At 42.9% G+C, this 24,051-nt stretch overlaps 2 protein-coding genes across 4 annotated transcripts; both read right to left on the bottom strand.

Moving 5' to 3' along the window:
* Positions 1 to 368: 368 nt before the first annotated feature.
* znf711 (zinc finger protein 711) lies at positions 369 to 7,124 on the bottom strand. Its single transcript, XM_049586064.1, has 8 exons — positions 6,958 to 7,124; positions 5,755 to 5,836; positions 5,537 to 5,635; positions 4,258 to 5,124; positions 4,001 to 4,147; positions 3,714 to 3,893; positions 3,344 to 3,478; positions 369 to 3,228 (listed from the first exon to the last, which is right to left on the bottom strand). Exons 3-8 carry the CDS (start codon positions 5,613 to 5,615, stop codon positions 2,048 to 2,050), a joined length of 2,589 nt encoding a protein of 862 aa, XP_049442021.1. The 5' UTR covers positions 5,616 to 5,635; positions 5,755 to 5,836; positions 6,958 to 7,124; the 3' UTR covers positions 369 to 2,047.
* A 452-nt stretch (positions 7,125 to 7,576) lies between these two features.
* Positions 7,577 to 21,458, bottom strand: zgc:66447 (SLAIN motif-containing protein-like). Of its 3 annotated transcripts, none has more exons than XM_049585843.1 (9): positions 21,186 to 21,458; positions 19,982 to 20,652; positions 16,102 to 16,250; positions 14,762 to 14,884; positions 11,336 to 11,476; positions 10,829 to 11,158; positions 10,543 to 10,686; positions 8,701 to 8,986; positions 7,577 to 8,589 (listed from the first exon to the last, which is right to left on the bottom strand). In XM_049585843.1, the coding sequence occupies exons 2-9, from the start codon at positions 20,641 to 20,643 to the stop codon at positions 8,535 to 8,537; spliced, it is 1,890 nt and encodes a 629-aa protein (XP_049441800.1). In that variant the 5' UTR covers positions 20,644 to 20,652; positions 21,186 to 21,458; the 3' UTR covers positions 7,577 to 8,534. The 3 variants fall into 3 exon arrangements, with proteins under 3 accessions (XP_049441800.1, XP_049441801.1, XP_049441802.1); XM_049585844.1 differs by having other exon boundaries at positions 10,543 to 10,683; XM_049585845.1 differs by having other exon boundaries at positions 16,114 to 16,250.
* Between the last annotated feature and the right edge of the window lie 2,593 nt (positions 21,459 to 24,051).

Below are 24,051 nucleotides of genomic sequence, written 5' to 3'. Positions count from 1 at the left end.
CCACATGGATGCTGGGACCCAGGGTTTCCCAGCAGTACATTGCACTGTAATTACATGATCACTGTTAGTCACTTCAGCTGTCAGCGGTTTTAATGTTGTGGCTGATCGGTGTGTCAGAACTAGTCCTGCATGATGCCCTTTGAAGTCAGGCCTATAAACCGACCGAATGAAATGATGATGAGTGGAACTATTTAATTTTAATTCTGTCTGTTCCTCTGAATGCTTCAACAAAACAGATTTGCTGCAACTAACCCTCTATTTAAATTATGTATGTGCATAAACCTGTGTTATATGATAATAAAACTGCATCTTTGAAGACGTCATGTCAAGACGATTCCTGTTTTGCGGGACAGAAAGGACAAAAAGCGTAAAAAGATAATTGTTTATTTTGGTTCTTCCCCACCAGTAGTTTATCCACAATCAGACTGAAAGAAAATATAGACTAAGGTACACGAAATGCAGGGATTTTTAATATATACCACAATTAATTTCATGGAGACAGCATATGTGCATACTTTAAAGACTAATGCCAATATGATGACCACTGACTTGAAGGGGATAATCCCGTGTATGGGATTGGGTGGAGTTATTTAGGACTGTAGGACGAGGGTCTGGGAAACTTGTTAGTGAGCACAAACAAAACACAAAACCCAATCACTTATCCATAGAACAAAACAATAAATGGTTTCACCCACCACTTTCGATGACAATTCAGTTTTGATGCAGTGATGGATCGTGCCCACTTGCTAGAACACTCAAAACAATCTTTACCTTTACCAACTCACAAAGCTCTGTAATTGTTTATCATCTAGGGTTTATATATAGATATATATACAGATATATGTATATATCTATATATATGTACACACACGTAATTAAAATACAAAAAAAAAGTTATTAAAGTGCTTTCCACGGACTCAAACACACAATCTCTGAGAGAATGGTATTGATACAGCATGTTTGAGAGTTAAAAATCACTTATTTTCTGATTAGCTGTGTTCATCAGTGCTTAAGGGATAAAGACCAACAGATGTAAGGCATGATTGCAAATGGTTAGCTGAGAGCACATCTGTGTCATAGGTAACGTCACATACGCAACTTACAGTGGCCGTCAGATGTAACCAATACAGGGAGAATCAAATGGGAAGCCAACCATCTGTTGAGTTCTCGTGACATGTGAACAATCGGCACCATCATAGCAGATATAATAGCAGATTTCTGTGTCAAACGTGTTGTGTACACTAAAGGGATATTCTACTAAAATACCAACTGCACCGCTTCTCCTCGTTGTTAGACACTGCTGATCAGACCAGACTGATTCAACTTTTAAGACATATTTAACAGAATATAGCCTATATTATACATGATTAATTTAATGTAACACCAAGTGTTCAGACTTGGTAGAAAAATCCAAAGTGATGGAAAGGTCAAGTGTTAGATTTACTGAAATAAGTTTTTAAGGTGCGTAATGCGTGTCAACATTGCTCAAAACCATTTATGATCTCATGAATGGCCCTGCCCCTTTAAGACCAGATGACATTGAAAACAAATGTCAGGGTAAAAGCTGGTTAAGAAGGAAAAGAGATACTAGTTGGTACTATGAGGGCAAAACTTCTCTGGTACTCATTCCACCTCATCTGAAGAACTGGCATGACGTTCACAAAGCACCACTTTCTGTTTTACAGGACACAGTCATCATCTTGCAGCATTTCAGCTGAGTGGGTATAAAAATATAGACATTTGAGACCCTGAATATATGTTCATATGTGATTCTGCAACAAAACAAAACACAATTTACAGCTGTCCCACTCAGTGTACACACCGTCTTTTTTAGACTTCACCCCCATCTAAAATGTGTTCTTGCATTACCCCTGGGGGAGGAGGTTTACACCCATTACGACACAGAACACAGAACGGCAATTATAATGTTGTCGTCTTCATCAACACCATACATCCGTCATTTCTTTGTTAATACACTAAAATTACCTCTGGGTGTGTGACACAGATTTACTCGGGAAAGAGGAGTGTGTTTGTGTGTGCGATGGCGTTACATCAACATGTCTTTGTGATGCCTGGCTATGTGCTGGCTCTTCTCCGAAGGCCTTCTAAAGCCCTTGGTGCAGTAGTCGCAGCGGTGGGGGTAGTCCTTGGTGTGAATGGAGATGACGTGGCGCTTGAAGCCAGAAGCGTCCGTACTGTTATACTCACAATACTGGCACTGATAAACCTTTCTACCACTGTGCGTCTTCATGTGCTTCTTCAGCTCAGCGGGCTGCCGGAAGCCTCGCCGGCAGCGCTTGCACTTAAAGGGGAGGTCCTTCGTATGCAAGGACAGGATATGGCGACTCAAAGTGAAGGTGTCGGGAGCGTTGAAGTTACAATGCCGGCACTGGTGCACCTTGTTGCCTTTGTGCGTCTCCGCGTGTTTCTTCAACTCTGAGGGCCTGTGAAAGCCTTTCTCACACACGTCACACTGATGAGGGAAGTCCTTGGTGTGAACAGAGATAATGTGTCGTTTCAGGTCACTGGAGTTGGTGCTCTTGTGCTCACAGTGTGGGCACTGGTGGGTCTTGTGGCCTTGCACCATCTCTATATGACGCTGGAGTTCCCGTGCATCCGCGTAGGCTTGGGGACAGTGGCTGCACTTGAAAGGCAGATCTGCACCGTGCTTGCTCTTGATGTGAGTCTTTAGGTTGGACTGATCTGCACAGCGGAACTCGCAGTGCGGGCAGTGGTACGGCTTCTCGCCTGTGTGGGTCCGCATGTGTTTCTTCAGCTCTGACGGGTGTCGGAAGCCTTTGGCGCACTCCACACACACATGTGCAAAGTTCTTACTGTGCACAGCCAGGAGGTGACGGTTGAGCAGGCCCTGTTCAGCTGTCTCGTAATCGCAGTACTTGCAGTGATGCAGTTTGGGTTCCCGGTCCTTGACGATGAGCTTGTCAGAGCCCAGGGGGCTGGACTCGTGGTAGCGCCGTGTGTACTCAGTGTACTCTGGAGAGCGCTCATTGTTGTGACTCAGCAGCTTGTGACTCTCCAAGTGGTTGTGGAAACTGACCTTTTTGTTGGTGGTAAAGTCGCAGTCTGTACACTGGTACTTCTTCTTAAGCAGGTGGTCCGGGTGGTTTTTCATGTGACATTTGAGGAAGCCTCTTGAACGAAATTTCTTCCCACATATGTGGCAGGGGTAGACAGTCAAAGGCATGCCATCTGGTCCAATGATAACAGCTGGAAGAGATGATGGATAAATAAATAAATACTGTTAACAGCCTTTTAAAGGTGTTAAATGCTTATTATCAAACCACACAAATCTCATCATAACAGAATTTTATGCTGTTTATACCAGTCTGACACTGTCGTGTGTCTCCTTTTTTCTTTTTCTTAGTTTTAGGTTTGAGGACACGGTTGGCGCCCAGGCCCTCTCGGATTTGCAGAAATTGTGTAGCCGCTCCATTCTTCACCTGATCAATGGTATTACCTGCACAGACAGTTCAGATTCCATTATCGACAGGATAGAAGAAACTTTTCATTGGAAGAAAATGGCACTGTCATGTCATAAACATGTTGTGTATCTAAGTGTTGACATTTGCTGTGCATACTGCACAGACAGGCAAAAAAAAGAGTCAACAAGTGAAGGTTTGACACCTACTTAATGACAGCCACACGACCTGTCTGACAAAATAGACTAGAAGCTGTTTCACAAAGCAACATACCGATGTCATCATCGTCATCATCATCGCTGTCATCGTCATCATCCTCTTCTTCTTTTGGATGGTTCTTGACTGCCATGTAGACCATCTTGTCACGGCCAACTCCCAGTCTGCCTGATGATGCCGCTTCCAGGTCAGGATGGCCATTCTGGTAATCATCCTCTGTTATAACCTCCGTTCCGCCTGGAACAGAGACAAATTACAGTTTAATCAAAGCCATGATGTAAATTTGATTTAACCGTGAACAATCTACTTGTACTGTTGAAATCATTATTCTTAAAGTCACTTGCCTAAATCGTCATCTGCTTCAGCTTTGAAAATGTAGACTTTGATGACTTCAGAGCCGTCCTCTTCTTTAGATTCCTTGTCTTCCATCACCTCAGTGCTGATCTCCAGGGGAGTGTCTCCTATGTCTAGTTTTTCTCCCACCTCATCCACTACAGTGACACAAATAGCTTTAGTTATGAAAAATCAGCAATAATTAAACACGGCACTGCATAAGAACAATATTTATTAATATAAGTTGTCATATGGCAAGCTGTCTTACAGGAGATCATGAGGTAATCCTCAGAGCTGCTTCTTGCATCATCGTCCTCATCTGTCTGCAGGGGAACAGCCTCAGCTGGCAGCTGTTCGTGGATTATAGTCTCAGAGTTGGCCTCTGTCACCATCAAGCCCTCTGACACAAGTTGGTGGTCCAGAGTGTTGTCCTGGTGCTCAGACAGTAGTTCTGCCACAAACACCTGGTCCGGCATGTCATCATGGTGGTGGTTTGAGTCCTGGATGAGGTCTGAAGTCAGGACATGATGATGATGATGACGGTGGTCCAGAGCCTCCTCTATTGCAACCTCTGAGCCCAGAATGTTCTCAGGCATGATCACGCTGTGTTCTGAGGACACCATGTCTTCGGTGGTAATTTCATGGGCCTCAACCCCTTGAGACTGCAGACTTTCCACATCTACCTCCAGGCCTTCAACAACCTCAGCTTCTAAACCCTCCACTTCCACCTCTTCCTCAAGACCCTCAACAACATGAGCTTCCAGGTCCTCAACATCTACCTCAGTTTCCAGGCCCTCCACCACGTGCGCCTCCAGACCCTCCACTTCCACCTCACCCTCTAGGCCCTCGACAACCTGAGCCTCCAGCTCTACCACCTGTGTCTGTAGCCCTTCAACCACTTCTGCCTCCAAGCCTTCAACATCTGCATGCAAGCTCTCCACCACTTCTGTCTCCAGGCCTTCAACCACCTCCGTCTCTAGGCCTTGGACCACCTGAGTCTCTAGGCCTTCCACCTCAAGCTCATGCTCCAGGAGGATGCCCTCGTCCGTCATCACATCAGAAAGAAGCATACCCTCGGGCACAGACACCACAATGTGCTCCCCGTCAATGTGAGCCAGACCCCCCATTCCTGCAACTGTAAAGACAAGACACAGAAAGGGGAACATGAAAATAAAAGTTTTAAATGGTAAGATGACAATGACAGCTTCAACCCATTTTTTTCAGAATCTAGCTACAGCAAAGATAGAGCAGCTTATTGTGTGTTTGTGAAGACTCCCTACCTTTGTGTTAATTGTATGCTGTGCCAGACTGATTATGTATTGTTACTGTGGCTTAATTTTTAAAAGTGGCATTTGTCAATAAGGAAGTGTATGAAAAGGGTCTCTTATCATGGTCAACAGTAATTAACATGGTTTTCAGAAATGACAGATTTTATCTTCAAGATCTGTTCACTTCAGCCTTATTTTTGCTTGTGTGAAAATGTGTCTTGGACAACATGTTGCATGCTGAAATTACTAGTTGTCACCATGTCTAACTTGGCCACCTACCAAAGTCTTGCATGATCATAGCGTGGGGCATCTTCAGCTCCTGAGTGTGTAGCTCCAACACCCCTCCTCCTTGATCCATGTCTTTACTCAGAAAAAAGACTGAAAATTGCGGCGTAGACTGTGTTAACTGCTTTACTGCACTTTGTTGGTGTGCATTACAAAAAAGAAAGTGAAAGCACCACCTATAAACATCACAATGACTATTATTCAATACATACCTTCACATTTGATGACAAAACCCCTAGAATACAACCAATAGGATATCTGACGTGCTTCCTTCCATCAAGGTAATCAAGCCCTCTGACAAAGAAAAACAAAAACAATTGGTACTACCAAGAAATGCACTGATAATGGAAGAGAAACGAAAAGGGGTAGTGAGTTACTTAAGTGTAGTCTCCAGTGTTGTAAAGACATTACAACACACAGCATTTCTACATGGACTCGTGGTTGTAATAAAAAGGCACTGGTGCCGCCATAAATATGATATCTGTATGAGTAAAATATATAATAGTAAAAACTATGCTGCCACTGAGGAAGAGGGCAGTTGTGTTGTTGACCACGGGCTCCATCCATTGCTTATCAAGAGTACTACAAGCAGCTTCAACCTAAGGACATATAGCTGTACACCTGGAGCTGGTCGAGCCTGATGGCTGCAGCCCAGCTGAGACAAAAGGCTGTCCCGCTCAGTGTGCAGGAGGACAAGCTCACGGGTAGCGGCTCTGATTTCTCCTGAAAGAAGAGTCCTGCTTGTTTTTGTGGGAGGAAAAGCATTTCCGTCACATGACGGCTCGAAATAAGCCCAGTATGTCATGTCTGCAACGGGCTGTAACGTTAGTGACGTGACGGGTCCCTGATTTACAAGGATATATCACTTTGGGGTAAATCGAGCACGGTACTGCCGCAGTTGTCGTTTTTAAAAAAAAATACTGTGGTCTGGACTCTTTGCACAAAACTACACATGCTCCGAGTTTATGGCCGCCAATGAAAGTACCGCAGACGTTATGCAATGCATACTAGGGCGGCTACCGCCCTCCACCCACCAGAGCTAACTAGCAAGCAAGCTAGGGCTGTTCCGCCGAGCGCCATTTTGTTTTAGCATAATGGCTAATTCAAGGAACGTAACAACCGCTTTTATTTGACCATTTGCGCTAAAAAATAACACAACGTTACAATGGTAATAAAGTCATTAGCATAAGCAACAAACCCATCTGCCTCATAATATTGTTGTTTTGAATATCGCTGTAATCTGCTTGACGACAGCGGTCCGATCGGCTAGCTAGCTTGCTAAGCTAAGTGAAGCAGCTTGTGCCGCATTATCTTCCATGTTGTTTTTCGAAAAGGCTGAAAGAGGCCCGCTACGGCCGACTGGGCCCTTGCGTCTTATTCCACATGCCTTTCTAACCGATTCAAAATAAATTTACCTGATAGCGTCGTCTTCTGACTCTATCGGTGTTTCTCCCCCTTCTCAGTTTTGTCTGTTATTGTTTTGGTTTATTTTTGACGGTAAGCTAAGTGCGGCCTGCAGTTTTGGATCCCCGGGCACCCTTTGCTAGGCCTCGGCCAATCAGCTTGCTTCCTGACAAGCAGAGGGAGGGCGGGGGGCAGACAATGCGTGGCCTCGTTTACCGCTGATCCCTTACTATTTGCGTCATGCATAAGAGAGCAGAGTTACATTAACACAGACATTCTCACAATGGGAACATATTTACGCCCGGTTCCGAGACACAAAATTGAAACGTTATCACACCAGGAAATAAAAATTTTAATGTGGTTGCAGACTGCGCTCAGACTTTGTATGCGCAAGCGAGGCCTGTGGGCCATTTTGTCATGCGGGGTGGGGAGCGTCGAGCACTCATTTGTGAGGCGGTTTGGTCATGCACCCAGGAAATATCCGGGAGATGCTGACGGTACTGCTGCTGCTACTGCTCATGCTGTGGATGGATTAGATACTGTGACTAATTAGCCTGTGATGCAAACAGACACTTGAATTATATATATATTTTAAAAAATAACAAAAGAAATGCTTCAATTGTAGTTTCAGTTTCAGGGTAGACTTTATTTTTCATTTTCATTACAGCTCCTAACTGTCAGAGGCACTCTGCAGGAGGGTGCATAGCTGTCTAAGGCACAAGGCCTTCGTGCATAAACATTGTCTTTTTTACAGTGGTATCCAAAAGCACACTTAAAACCACCTTTTAGATATGCAGTAAAAACGCCTGCAAAATGCAGTACCGTTACAGTACCTTAATGAATCAAGATTCTTCCGGAATTAAAAAGAGTGTTGCAGCTGAAATGCACCTTGGCACAAACTATATTTTTCCGTTTTTGTATTATTTATAAGGGCAGTGTGGTTTACAGGAGTTGCATTGCTGTGTAAGCAAAGAGCAAAACACAAATACAACACAAATCTAAAGATAATCTTACAATGAACCAATCAAACATTCATAAATTCACACAGATCATTGTGGGAAAACATGGAAGATTTGTCATATTGCAGTTACACGCTGATGAGGGAGAAAAAAAACAAAACAAAACCCAGCATGCAACACTCAGCACCTTCATCTAGTAGGAAGTCACACAGAAAATGAACAAACCACCATTATATTCATTTAAATCGTCTTCATATCAATTACATCAACAGAACAGTAATACGACCCTTAATATTCCAGCAGTTTCTCACAATTACCATAGAAAAATAAGTAAAATTGACACAAACAAGTCTTCTGGAAGCTCAGAGTTGGTCCATATCACAAGTGGAGTGTTCATGTGTGCCTTCTTGTCTATTTGTATGGGTTGACAATGTTTCATGCGAGGGGAAAGAGATGAGTCTTGACTACGAATCCAGTGCAGCCCAGCGCTCCAGTCTGAAATGGGGGGGACCGAGAGGTTGTACGACACATGTGTGGACACAGTGGCTGTGTTCTTTGTACTATGATGGGCGACGGGGAGAGGTCGGGTGAGGGTTGCAGCAGTGAACATCCTTCATCACCAGTCAGACTCAGTAACAGCCATCCTTCCAGGATTCATCTGACATTTTAGTCATGCCCAAAGACCTGACGATAAAACAGAAAGTTAGTCTTCATTCACACAAGATCCCCCTTTTTTTTTTTTTTTTTTTTTTTTTTAAATTCCTCCATTTATAACTGTTTTTCATTGACACTCACCTCCTGGGGGGCTGTGAAAGTTTCCCCCTCGTAGATGCCTGTCCTCGGCCCATAGCACCCCTCCCTGCACCGGTGGAGGCTCTTCCAGGTATGTAGCCTCCGCCGTTGGCAGAGCCTGGGGACTGGACCCTGCGGCCCCCTCCTGCAGGTGGTCCTTGGACAACAGGCAGACCTCTGGGCAGCTGACGACCAGCTGCCATGGTGCCCACAGGAGTGACAGCTTTAACTGGAGTCCGCAGCGAGAGAGGCGACTGGCCATTGTTACGCAGCCGACTGCAAGCCATACCTTGAGTGGAAGAAAGGCACAGAGGCATAACAGAATCTCAGCCTGCTATTTCATCCAGATGGACGTTGGGAAATCAAATCAATATTACAAAGGATAAATATGCTGTAATTGAAATTCAAACCCCATTGATGGCATGTAGGAGTTGTAGGAAAGCCTGGGGGGGGGAAAGTACTGGAGTTTGGAGGAAAGTAGTGGAATAATCACAGAGCAGGTGAGTAAATGGAGGGTTACCTGGACATTACTCAAAGTATGTCAGGGAAGGTGAGTGTCCAGAGAAGGAGTAGGGTGTAGGTAGGAGTGTGACCCATATATAATATTAGTTTGTGATAGGTAATGACTTATTAGGGGTTTGAGTATCAAGGTTAGATCAATACATCCATTTGGATGTATTAGACCGATATTCGATTTGTGGCGGGATAATATCAGTTTGTCATTTCCTTCAAAGACATACAAGCTGAATTTTTCCCAATATTTATTTTTGTTTATGAATTTATTACATGTGAAAAACACAAGAGCTGAGCAAGTTTGCATTTGTTTGTATATGTATTTAATATTGCTGCCTTGTTTTGTTTTTCCTTATGTTCGTTACTGGACGAGATTTGTTTGTGAGAAGTAGAAAGTGCACATAAATGCGATCTGTTGGTCCACATGACAGTTTTTCGTTGACAGTAGCTTTCAGAGCACTTTTAATTTTTTGTACATCTACATTTATTCAAACAATATTTGAATATATCTTTGAATACATATACATTCAAACATCAGCAAAATAGTGCCCATTGAAAGGTTCAGTTAACAACTAATCCCTCTCAGTCATATCTTATGACCCACAAAAAGTCAGTGGCTGTGAACGTTTCTGCAGAGACTCTTCCCTCTGGCCTGTATTTCCTTTTTTGTTAATTATTTACTGTGTTTCAGATGTTTATGGACGTGAACCCCCACAGCACTCACGTGAGGTCGGGGTTTTAGAAAAAGGTAGCGACCAGGTGTAAGGCCATATGCAGCACGGATCCAAAGGACACTGTGCTGAAAAAACACAAATATAGTGAGGCAAAACGCCGAATGAGAGTGAATCTGGGGTTGGTTTTTACTTTCGGTTTCGCTGGCATGCGTGTTTACGAACAGCAACCGACAATCCTGCACAGTATACCTTTAAGCTCTACCAAGCATGTTGACTAGATGTCCTTCTTCATAAAGCATTTGGAAAAAGGCCAATTTTTTGAGAACTTCGAAACCTACATTACATCCGTTTGTTTACTCGCAGTGTTCTTTGTCGTCACTGCCTTTTTTTTTTTTGGCAAATTACTACCATCTGCAGATCAGTGAATAACCCCATAATGATAACAACATATGTGTGTCCTTATACTAGACATAAGTGAAATAAGAATCTACTAAAAAAAAAAAATATCTTCCCGAATATCGATCAAACCCTGCCTGTGGTCATGCAGAGGTTCGAGAAGGCAAGGTGGGAGGGTATAAGTGACACTATGATGCAAGGAAAATGCAGGTGCTATTATATTAGAGGAGTGGTATTGAGCAGGTGAAGAGGGGAGGGTTACCTGTGGAGGGGGAGTGAGTCAGGTGGGACATGCGGTTGCCAGAGCTCTGGAGGTTAGCCTCCATGCTGCGGCTGTTTCTGACTGCTTCCAGGGAACGTAGGCTGGTGCGGGGGGCCAGATTAGGCATGCTGTGCCTCAACTCTTCTGGAACCACACATACATTACACATTTAATAACAACAGTATGTGTAGCATCACAGCTTTGGTACAAAGGAGTCTCTGTGACGATCACACAGATCTTCTTGACCTAGGGTATAAATGCTGAGTTATTACTGGTTTCAGCCTACCCTCACTCTTGGCAAACTTCAGCAGCTCTGCACTGGGGCCCTGGAGAGACCGTCTGGGCGTTCTTGTGCGTGGGGCCCCGAGTCGGCTGCTGTATTCCTGACCGTGGTTGGAGGTGGAGGGGGACAGGCACCGGGGCGAGCCTAAGGGCGAGGGCGTGAAGCGATGTCGTCGCTGGGGCATTGAGCAGAACTCATCCTCTTCGTCCTCCAGGCTGTAGCTGTCAAATTCCTGATCGCTGTAGGTGCAGCCCCGGCGCAGGGACTGCAGAGAGGCTGTGGAGCTGCGGCGTGATGCAGATGCGGAGCTGGAGGCATAATCCTGCCTCAGACCTGACAACAAAATTATAAAGTTAGAAAGGAAAGTGCGTATACAGAGAGCCATGCAGATACACTCACATGCACATACAGACGCATCTTCTGCTTTCATAAACAAAGGTCACCTCTTTAGAATTTGGAAACACAATGATGTGATGTCCAGCGCACTATGTGCACAACACCTCTACTCACTCTCTTCCTGGAGGCGAGCCATGATCTGGACATCGGTGAGATCCTGCAGCTTGTAGCCCATGGAGATGGAGTCATCTGATGTGCTGAGCTCACTGTCTATGGAGGACTGCGAGCTCAGGGCTGAGTGCATGCTTGTGACACCTGTAAAAACACAGCAGGATACCTGTCACAACAAGCTGCATCTCACACGTAAATGGTTACAACATTAATCACAGTTGTTTGCACTAATGTTGGGAAGAATTAAATTTTCAGTGAAAAGCAGATACTGAAATAATGACCACATGAGTTGTTTCAACAAATTAAGGCCAGGGAAATAAATTGGGAATTTTTTAAACCAGGACCTGTATTGTAAAGGCTACAGGGCTCTCCAGACAGAAGGGAACAATGGCAACGCACCCCAATAATCATACTATTTCAGTTTGATATTTTCAAAAACAAAACTTTTGCACAGACATTCCCTACATACAAAAAGTTACATGTTTTGCCTGACTCTGCACAGCCACAGGACAATCATATCACGGGATGATAACTAGCTTTCCAACCAAGACTGCCTCACAGAGTAAGAACCCAAAAGACAAATTTTATCTGACGCTTAAGAAAGGTGCGTTCTTGATTAATGGCCCCTTTCACACCATAAAGTGAGTATGATAAATGTTACACCATCAGCTATGTGGTAACTGAATTGATCAAAAAAGATTTGATGCCAGCAGGATCTGCCAGACTCTCTCAGGAGATGACAGGGACTGATTGATCAGGTTCATACAATTGTACTAACACCTCCAGGTAATTAAGGAGAGCAGTACATCAAAGTGTTGATGAAAAAAGTTGAAGTTTTTTTAAATGGGAAAATAATGGAGAAAAGCAGCTCAATCTGTCACAATCAGCTAAAGGTGTCGAAGTATAACTCACCCCGCCTTGGCTAATACTAAGGTTGGATACCTCTCACATATAACACGACACCGGTACCTTTATTCAGAGCTTTATTTTCTCTTTAATAACACCAATTTAATTTCCGAACAAGCTGCAGGAGTGATGATGTAGACTAAAAAGAAATTCTGCTTCTCTGCTCTTTTCTCATCACACATAGAGCTAATGTTCTGTCTCTGTCTGCTTGTGAATGACTCTGTGTGTGTGTGTGTGTGTCTGCTCATCTAGCAGTGATACTACGCTATTACTAAAATAATATAGAAAAGAAAATAGACCAGACACCAAAATTATTGTGGCAGATCAGTGGTGCAAGAAATTTTAGGTTTGCTGGGAAGACGAGAGAGCTGCCGCAGAGCTACGCGACATTGTCACCGACTCATTTGGTCAGTACCCTCAAAATGATCTATTTCAGCATCCAACCCTTCCCACTGCCTGTACCGGGACAAATTTAGATTTAGGTTTTATATTCATGAGACAGACCTGGCCAATATTCAAGAATTTAAGGTGTGAATGTAGACAAATCTGTGTTTGACAATCACATTTGGATTGTCTCTCGACACCGACTTCACTTGTCCAGCCGTGTTAATCTAGAGGTGACTGTCTGCTGATGATGCCCAGAAAAGCTGTATGCAAAGTTCCCCTGCCAGGCGTGTCTGTCTGACACAGGCCTTACTCTGACACCAAGACAAATGGGAAATGACATCATCATCCAAGGGGCATTTGGTTATGTAAAAAGTCTGGGATTAGATTGGATCACCACCCACAAGCCAAGCATTAAGTTCATGCAAAGATGTGTTATTTACAGGGTATTCATAACAACATCAGCATTTTGTTGGTCTGTGCACGGTGAAGTGCCAGATACTGTGAGACGAGAATGCAAAGTAACTGTAACAGTCACCACAAAGTCAAGATCACCAGCATTATACATTTCACACAAGTTAGCATTGCTCAGACACCTCCAATATGTTTTTATCCCCTGAAGTGCAAACTACGTACTTCATGTAATCAGTGCCCACCTTCCAAAGTGTTACATGTGTGTTTTCCTATCTGCCAAGCGCACACTGTTTTCCATTCATTTCAATACAACAGCTCAGGAGAAGCTAACATGCTTGATAATGACAATTAATCACAGAGAAGATTATGTTTGTTTTTATTTTGAATAACAATGACATAATGATAATAATGTGGTCACTGTAGAGCTGCAATGATTATTCAATTACATGATCAGTCAATTAAAAGAAAAATTATCAGCAAGTATTTTGTTCATTGTAATAATTTTAGTCATTTTCTTAAGCAAAAAAGTCAAATATTTGTTGGTTTCGTGCTTCTTAAATGTGAGAATATGATGATTTTCTTTGTCATGTATGACAATAAACTGAAAAGCTTTAGATTTTTTGACTACTGGTCGAGTAAAACATACCATTTAAAGGCGTCACTGTGGGCTCCACGAAATTATGCTGCGATCCATTTACCTCGAAGTCTGAAGTCGCAGTTTGGAATGGTGTCACACCCAAGTTGGAAAACCAAGGTGTTGTCAAGCCAGGTTAGCCTTTGTTAGCAATACCAGTAGGTAACGACACCTTGCCCTATATTTTGTGCGTACAAACACCAGAGCAACATCTCCACAAATAGAGGTTGGACAACACTGTGTATGCGACTGTTTTAATGGGACACAAAAAGGACAGAAGTGCAAATAAACACTGCAGTTTTCACTACTGTTGATGCACGGAGCAGTCATATTTGATTTTTAGGTTGGCTTTGGTGAGGTTTCTCCAACGTTCCAAGTCGGAAATCTGATTTCGGGGGCATTCCAGTTGATATTTTGAAATGTCCAACTTCCTATTGCTAATGGAATGCACCATTAGACATGGCATGTTTCACTATTGTCTGACATTTATTGACAAAATGATTCATCAGTTAAACAAGACCATAACTGGCAGATTAATTGATGATGAAAATAATTGTTGGTTGCAGCCCTAGTTGGCTGACTAACAGCACGAAACTTCAAAATACATGTTTGCCTTTTATAACGTCTGTATTCTCTTTATTTAGACAGGTAGTTCTGAATTCACTGCTGTTCAACAGAGAACAACTAAGTCTGTGATATTAGACCTTTTCACAATGACACCTTACGTAACATTCAATGTGGTGGACTGTCTTTCTAAAAAAGTTTGACTTCTTTGTTAAATTTGATACAGTAATAAAATGAATAGTAAACAATGGTCGCCTGGTGGAGGTAGAAAATCAATCTGGAAAACTTGAGGCATGTTCTTATAAATGGTTAACAGAAATGTGCAGTATATGTGACACATAGTAAAACATGCAAAAATGCAAGAATAGTCTTTAAAAATTACCACTCAGATCCCGAGGGGACAGACTGTTGATGCATTAGTGCACACGCATATCAACTGACCTACATCCTTACAATAAGTGACGTCAATCCCCACTGATGTGTTGAGCAGAAAATGAGGAGCACGGTGTGTTAATGTCATGCCATACCTGAGCTGCCACAGGTTAGTAGGGATTTGTTAGTTGATTTGTGGTACCCAGGAGAGATCAGGCCTGAGCCTGCCGAGCCTGCCTCTGCTGATGGGCTACTGTACATGTTCCTCCATCGAGACGCTGCGAAGGAACAGGAGAAGAGGGATTAGACACTCTCAGAGAGGAATACACTCACTTTAAGGGGCTGACATAAAGAAAATGTGACAGCATTTGCTTTGTAGTGCATTCAAAAAATAAAACATGAACCTAAAAGATAAAGATATAGAAAGGAGGCTGTGATGCACAGAATTAATGAGCTTGGGTAATCCAGTGTCTCCTGCATAAACAGAAAGAATATGACTAGTCTATGTGTGCAAAATGGCTCCGTGCTGTGGTGCCAAACACCTACGATAAGAGGCTGCAGATTTATATGTTGATCAGGAGGCTGCAGGGATTTAACGAACTGAAGGAGACGCTTTTCATGCAGTGTGAAGCTGCTGTGGAAAACAGATATTGTAAGCATTACTCGTATTAATTTATTGATAAATGCAGACTGATTTTATGGCGTCCTGCTTTAACCAGAGTGATAAACACAGTGTAGACAGTTTGATGGTCATGTGTAGGTGTAAATAATTTCACACAAGAGCTCTGAGAACAAACCGTTGCAATATTTGCATACATACTGCAATTAATAAAAACAGTGTTCAGTTTTAATGGCATCTATTTTTAAACTCATTCAAACCAAACTTCACTGCCAACCCTATCCTCTCTACACCAACAGGCACTTTCATGGCCCAGTGCTGCCATTTTAAAAGGAGAGCTGACCCGGGGGGGGAAGGTAATCCAACCTAGCCCATGACTTCATGTAGTCATTCAACCCTGGTGTGAATAGCTCTGTTGTTCAGGTTCTGCGGTGTGCAGGAAGCAGGAGCTGCGAGCGGGGTAAATAATACATGGGATCTGTTGGATCAGACACAAACTTCTGTCCACACGTACACACCATGTACACATTGACTGTGAGTGCTCGGGCTTTGTCATACGACTAAAACGCACATGCACAATTGAGGTGAGCAGTAAATAAGAGAGCAGCACATTCAGAGGGAGGTAAGACTGTCTTCAAGTGCTGAATTACTGTACGTGCCTTAATCTTGATTTAGGCCAACCACCTCAAAGGCAGCAACATGTGACTCAAAGACCTTCAGATACAAAAATGTGTTTCTTATTTATAATGGAAGCTGTTGTTTCTTAGTGTTTGTGATGAACTGAAATACTGTTAATCTTGAGACTTACATACAGAATTATTAAAATACAGTTTGGTTCAAATATTTCAAAGGGTTTAATGCAAAAAATATATGTACGTGTTGGCATACTCTGATCCAAGCGGCTGATCAGGGTCCGACAAGCAATCTCTGTCTCTGGGCTGCGGTGGTCAAGAGCCTGCCGACACCACTTCAACGGAGACTCTGGGCCTTGATCTGCTACTTGCTTTTTCGGAGACACGTACAACCTGTAGAGAAGAGGCAGACAAGATGAAAACAAAGTGTTATCAAGGGAAATTTGAGCAACGACATGAAACAAAGAGGAGTGGGAGAATAGAGATGTGGAATAGAAGGTAGGGATGAGGCAGTTCAGGGCTGGAAAGTAAGCCTACATTAAACACACTTGTCAAAAGTGCCTGTAACTACCGAGCAACAGATTTGAATAAAAACAAGCTGGAGATTAGTGTGAACTGCTGGGCTGTGAGATACGCACTTAATAGCGTTGAGCATGCCACGCACAGTAAGAATGTTTTTCACACTGTACTAAACAGGCGCGACTGAGCACAGGTAGAATTAACGCCCAACCACTGGATCATTTTCTGGCAACAGGACACTATGAAGCAGCATCACATTAAACTGGGAGTGAGCAAATACTTGATCATCCAGCTCCAGCCTGGTTCTCAAACATGAGTGCTGAGATAAATACACATTCAACATCTGCCTAATATGTCGAACTCAAGACTACATCCGCAGTCAGGAGGACACATCTGAAATCACATTTCAAATTTAGTATTATATCTAGAAACAGCTATATATGACTTCCAATGGCAGAAACTATCACATCTATGAACGAATGGCCGGCCATGGCAGTTTTTATACAGCCACATGTCAATATCTGAAAGCAACACTCAACTCGGTTTGTTTCCGATGCCTCCTCTGAGATGTGTCCAGTGTTGCCCCAGTGGGAGCAAACAGCCATTAGTTCACCACAGGCTTTGAACCGACGGTCACATGGGCCAATCCTTTGAGTTGGATACACAAAAGACCCGGACTGACTGGTTCTGGACCAATCAACTACAAATCATCTTCCCATTGGGCAAACACAAAAGGACTCATTTCCCAGTGGAATGAGCAACAATACAGAGAGCAATATTCAGGTCACACATCCTGCCAGAGAGCACAGCTCCTCTCTCAGTGTGTGTGTGGGGGGTGGGAGCTACTTCTATCACACACAATCCTTGCGTTTGATGTGGAATAATGACGCATGTTCTGCCTGCTTTTGATCCTGAGTTTTGGTCTCAGGTTGACACCTGGTTGTTGCCATTCGTGCAAGATAGAGGTCAGCAAATGCAGTTTCATAAGCAAAACTGCTGAACCAAAAAACAACACAGAGCAGAATTGGTGTAACCCTCTAGCCGCTACAATATTTAAGTAAATCTGAGCTAAGGAGAGCAGCATCTGTGTACTTCGGTAGTAATTCTATAATTATTTTAAAGGAAACATTTGGTAATGTTATAGCTATTTTAAAAACACGTGCTCTTTCCTTCATCACAGACACAGGTTGGATAACTTCTGTCGACACACAAACATCCACTGCAAAAGAAGGTTTATTCTGCTCGAGTGTGTCAGTGTGAAGAGCGTAAATTAGAAGGTTTGACGTTTAGGTCTGTGTGAACTCTTATAGGCTGGAGACACCATTTTGCTCAGCTTAAGAGTTTACAAAGAAATTATCCATAAGTAATAGGGTTGTATTGAATGTCAATTTTTACATTTAGGTTTCTATTGAGATTTTCGAATGAAGCTTCAAAATCCCTTTGTCATGTTTTAGATATCATAGCCCTTTAAAAAATCATTTTCTACTCATTTGAGTAAAGTGATTCATTGGGTTCAATGAGAAGTTCTTTCAAATCAAATCTACTTTCTTTAATAAATGTAATTTATAGTGCTGTTAGTTTGCTGCTAGGCCGCTCTGTTAATAAAGGTGTGTGACAGCAAATAGTTTTTTTAACCACAGTGTTGTTCTTTAAAGACTGAACACCAACAAATATGAACTGATACAGAATATTTCATTGGATAAAAACGTGATGAATTTTGGAATAAAGAAATCTTAATTTTGACTTAACAACGCTCTGGTTATTGGAAATGTTTGGATCACATGCATCAGAAACAATCCTGCGCAGCCACCACTAGAATCTAGTTCTGCAATTAGTATAATAATATTAGTGCAGTCTAATCTTAATCTGCAACCATGCAGAAATACTGGGTTTTAACAGAATGAGCAGACATGCAAAAAAATTTTTTTTAGCCGAGCAGCATTTGCATGTTGGTTTAGAATTTGAATGTCAATGTAATAAATACAGCTTTAAAGCTGGCCTTAAAAATCCTTGAGGTAGATGACCACAATTTAAGGACAACAGTGACACTCACATGGCCATGTTGAATTGACCTGATGGGGTTGAAACATTGCCTGTCCAGTCTAATCAAGTCTGGGAAGTACTATTTACAGTGTACTGTGAATACTGTGGCCACTGGCAATCTATTTGTGCAGGTTTGAGCCTATGAATCAAAAACTCACAACAAGCGATCCTGCCGTTGCTCTCAGCGTCAGTGTTTGTGTCCGTGTTGCGCTCTGGTCACACAGGGGGGCCCTCAGATCACATGCTGTGCAATCCCACCCAAAGCAGTTTAGCCGTGTGGCAGCATCCAGCCCAGAGCAGATCAGATTATGTCGCCGTTAGGATTACTGGATGTTTTGGCTATGATAACCTCACAAAGCACATATGGTATGGCTAATGATGTGAAACTGAAAATAAGTCGTGAATGGTCTGGCTGTTAAGCTGCTCAAGTAGCCATCGGGAATACAATATGGTATCTGTTTTAGGCAATGCAGCGTGCACCGCATAAACAAACACGTCTAGACTAAACTCTGGCATGAAATGAACATGGATTATCACTAATTAACCGTCTATTACTGGTTGTTTTGAGTAATTACATTCTGCCAGTTAAATTAGAGGAAATGAGCAAAGTTCATCCTGTCTAAAATACAAACTGGATTTTTCTGAGCTCCAGCCTGACCTGCATTCAGGAATTAACTAATGCAGACATAGCTGAGTTGATCTTCAGTACATTGTATAACATGGCTTAGTGAATGCAGATTTGAAGAAAAAAAAAATCATTATTGAAACAGCTTCTGTCCTTGAAAGAGTTTAACAGGAACACTTCTGGCACATGTAGCATTTTCATTCATGTTTAATTTAGATGGGCACAAACAAACCTATGCTTTGTGCTCATCATAACCTGTCAAACAGGTTGCAAACGCCTGCTGTTTACCTTGGTCAGAGAGCTAGGAGTCAAGTTTAAAAGACAATAAACAGCCTCTCGCTTTTGTGTTCATGTTAACTGTGTCCGAATGCATTCAATCCAGCTGGCTGCCCTTTCTTTTACCGCCTTGTTGTCTCTCCTTCTCCATCACTACACCTTATCATTTCCCTCTAATTACAATAAAAAAAATCTGAGTTGATGATAATTTTTTTTGCCACATATAACAAGACTCATCTGGACTTTGTGGATGAGCAAAATAAAAATGCAGTTTCTGTCTTGGCAAAGCATTAAGTCTAATTTTAAATCCATAAAATCTAACGCTACAGTACAGCGCACAGTCACTTCCTGTGGGGGAGTAACACACTTTAAAATCAGAGGTCAAAATAAAAACAGCACAAGTGACTCATCTGGCTGAAGGGGCTACTCTACCTATACACAGGCAAACACAACATGCAAACTCAAAGTGTAGCATCGCTGTGGCCTGTGCTGCCAGAACTCAACATCCCCTGAAGGCAACTTTTATGCACTGCGACATATTACTTGTTATCCCTCTCACATCTGCAAATGTAGGTTGAATAACCCCGACTTGTGGGATAAGTGGATGCTATCAAAGCATAACTGAAAACCAGAGACAAGCAGTGCAGATAATAAAACATACCAACTGTCCTCGTCCTCTACTTCTGCACACTCATCCTCCAAATCTAGGACATCCACCTCATCCAGTGCAGTTTGGTCCACCCCTGAGTCGCTCTCTGCAAGTGTCTCTGACTCATAACTTCCCTGAGAGGGGCTCTCTGGCGTCTGGGACTGTCCCGCTCCGTTGCTGCAGGTCAAGGTGAGAAAGCCCCCACAAGGGCCCTGGTCCTCCTCTTCTATCTCCTCCTCTTCTTCATCCTCTTCCTCCAACCTGTTGGCCACGGGCAGAGGGGACATGTCTTCGCCGCTGCTGCTGTCCTGAGGGGGTGACAGCTCAAAGTCTGTGCTGCCCAGCTTGCCACTGTGCTCCAATCTGAGGTGGGAGATGTTCACCTCCTCACAAGTCAGCCTCTCGTTGATATTGTCAGCGGCTGTGAGGTTGCTGTTGCTGCTGGCTCCTCTGTGGATGATAGTCTTGCTGCCTCTGTTGCGCAGGGTCTCATTCTGGACCTCCAACCTACGGACAAGCTCCTGCAGCTTTCGGACCTCCTCCAGCTCCACCCCTGCCAGGTCCTGACCCCCTTCTTCCTCCTTCTTGCACCCGGACTTGGAGCTCTCCATGAGGCCTGCGGGACTGCCATTGTCAGCCTGGGGGACCACGCTGGCACTGTCCGGGACCACCATGCTCCTGCTCTATTGGGAAGAAGAGTAATATCATAACTTACATAATGACAACACACAGCAGGGTACACATCAACGCACTAGCTCTACATGTAAGCCCACGTTATGTTGCTGACTACAACACAAGCGAATGGGCATTGTCTTGCAGCAATACAACAGTAACTTAACACATGGTAACTAAAACAAAACATATATTTGAGCAGTAAAAATAACCTCTAGCTACTTCAAACTCACAAAACCTGTGGTCGTAGTCACATGAAGTAGCTCTGGTAGCAATGGGCTGCTAGCACATTACCTAGCTAGGTTAACATCACTTGTATTTACATGACGCCGACCACTTTTTCCCCGTCGTAACGTTGCTAACTCAGCAACTGCAATTACCGTTGCAATGAGCTCGCGACGACACGTTGATGTACACAATTACATCCACCTTTAAGCTACGAAACCACAGCAGTTTTAATGAAATACACCTATTCATACGTGTATATTTGAGCACTCTAGTCAACGTTTGCTCGGCTAGCATGCTAACAGCAAAACAACCGTACCGGTGAGAGAGCCGTGTTGCCCCAGTTGTCCCAGCGAGCTGATGACTGAGCTTGCCCGCCACTCGGAGCTCAAACTCCTCTGTGCACCAGCGACCGCATGAATGAAGCCGCTAATTACAACCACCTCAAATGGTCCTCAGCGAAGGTAGTGATTGTCTTAACACCGGGATAAATATCACTGAGCTAGTCCATGTTTTGTTGTTGCTAAAGGTTCACCGATAGCGTTCATCATATCGCTGACTGCTAACTAGCTTGTTGATGGACTTTAGTTAGCCCCAGTGAACAGACCTGCAGCAGCGCTAGCCCCTCCCCCTTTGGGGTTTCTCAGTTATTTGGTGCCCCCAATGGGCCAGATGTGGTACTGCACCACCATCCCTTTGCAATCTTTATTGTGGCCATGGGGTGTCGCTCTTTACACAATAGTGTCACACACAGCTGTTTTAAAAGTTCCCCCTTGTTAAAATTTACTGTCAAAAAAGGCACGTCATATGACATTTAAACACAGATTACAGTATTGATATAACTGCAAGATAGAAATAAATAATAATGACAGACAAAAAAAGTGGTCATTCAGGAATTAAGCTGCACAAATATTTATAAACACATAGGGCCTTTCCAATTTTACAGCATTTTACATGTTTAGAGTATAGAATTATCTAGTTAGTTAGTTTTTTTATTGACATTTGTCAATAAAATACATGGGGACATCCCAAACTCTGCTTTTTTTGTCTTCCAGTTGGACACCAACCTTTATATTTTCATATTTTAGAATCATAATATTTCTATCATTGTAAGTACAGCTGTATTTAAAGGAAGAAAGTCAATAACTATGTTTCTGCAATGACTGAAAATGGGGAATGGCTGTTATTCCTCATTCTTTAATAGATTTGCCTTGATACAGTATACAAAAAGAAAGAATTAGGGCCAAGGGTTTGGTGTCTCAAGGGAAAAAGCAGTTGTTTTTTAAATCATTCAGATATTTTCAATGTTTTTTAGAACAACCAAGTAACAAGAAACATGGAGCATATACACTCTGAACACACAACATCCGGAAAAAAATAGTTGAAATGAAACTTTGCCATGCTTTCAGTATCACAATTACTATTTTAGTGATGCCATTGTACTGGAATAGAGACAGAAGAGGTTGGCAAATAAAACTGAAAATAGATCCTAGATACAACTTAAGGTGGCTGAGAAAGTGTTATGATTTAGTTAACCCTTTAACTCCCACAAAGAAAGAGGAAATGAAATCACAAACTATACAATTTGTGTTATAACCAGGAGCATAGCACTGTACTCTGGGCCCTATGCAGAAGGAGCCTCTGTGGGCCCCTCCCTTTCTTTCTTGATCCATGGCTCTCTCACAAAGTCAGTTTGCTTTCTTTCCCTTTGCTTTCTTTTCTTTTTTGGAACCCTGATTTTGCTTTCTTAGGGGACAACATGACAGCTCCAGCAACATAAGCAGTCACATACTCGGCTCTAGCTGTGTTTAGAGATCAGAGAGCTTCCACTATTTTTTCTACAAAGTGCAGTCTTTGAACCAATATATTCAGCCAATTTTGATTTACTAGTACTGGCACTAATTACTCAAAAATAAAGCCTTGCAAACAAAACCAAACTTTTCATTCCAGGCCTTTCCAGGATACCCCTCCCACCGGGGCCTTAGGTGATCACTCCCACTTTTGTCCACCCACTCTGAAAACCCTGGTTATAACACCAGGAAACACACTGAACAAGCGCTGCAGAACATGTAGAGAAACTCTCTCGCATTTCCTCATTCCCATCCCACTGAGCACAGAGCGTACTGTGTATGAGTAAGTGAGTGATTTACACTCAGAGTACACAGCTGTTGGCGTTTAGAGGAGAGAGAAAATTAGCAGTTAAGTTCTCAGGTAGTGGTAAGTGTAGAGTGGAGGTTTCAGGTTGTCCATGAATAGATATTGCTGCTCCTAAAGACCCACATTATGTCCATGTGTCTTGTTTTTCAACTGCTGGGTCGAGTGAAGCTGATTGGCATTAACCACGGCCCTGGAGACAAAACAGGAAGTGGCGCCCACACAAGTTTTGCATAGAGGTGGCCACATGGGGCCAGTGAAAGTCTTGTGGTGACACATGAAAACTGAAAGCCGTAACTCAGTTTCAGGAATTCTGTTATGCTTTTGTAGTAGCCTCTGTACCCTAGCTGAAAACTATGTTGATATGAGTGTTAGGAAATGGCATACTGATATAGCCTACTGGTTGTTAGGGCGCTGACACACCAAGCCAACAGCTGGCTGTTGGGGCATCATTGAGCATCTGTCCCGCACCATTGGCACTAACTTTTCTGGGTTCGATTCAGCATGTTAAATCGGTGTTTGCGTTGGTGGAGCCCATTGGTGAATGAAATCACTCTGACTTGCAGTTAAGCCTGGTGCACGAGAAGGGAAACAGAAGTGTAGGAAGCAAAGAAACAGCTAAAGCAAGAGGGCGTGAGATGGTGCAAACTTGCAATATTAAGTACAATTTGTTTTAGGCATTGAGCTCTTTAGCAGAAACATTTCGGGGTGGTTTGTGCTACTGTTTGCTGGTGCACGGTAAAAATCCTTTGCTCTTTCAACACTGGGTTGTGTTGTTAATGTCCTAGCTGTCTTATCAGTCTTACCCACATTGTAAAGCCAGTTGAAAGTATCCCTTGAATTTTACCAGTTATCTGCTGTGCACAGACAAATGCCAGTACAGTTAACTTTTGAGTCACAAAGAAGTGTGTTATGTATCTGTATGTTCACATATTAGGTGATAGGCATGTGTCCTTTTCCTTAAAAAGACAAATGTACAGCTTTGATTTGAAAGAGTACATTGATTTCGAGGAGCAAATCATTTACTGGAA

Source organism: Epinephelus fuscoguttatus, linkage group LG9 (genome assembly GCF_011397635.1).
Source record: "Epinephelus fuscoguttatus linkage group LG9, E.fuscoguttatus.final_Chr_v1".
NCBI classification, from domain to species: Eukaryota; Metazoa; Chordata; class Actinopteri; order Perciformes; family Serranidae; genus Epinephelus; species Epinephelus fuscoguttatus.
Note: the sequence above shows the minus strand (reverse complement) of the source record. Positions and strands in the feature narration are given on the sequence as shown.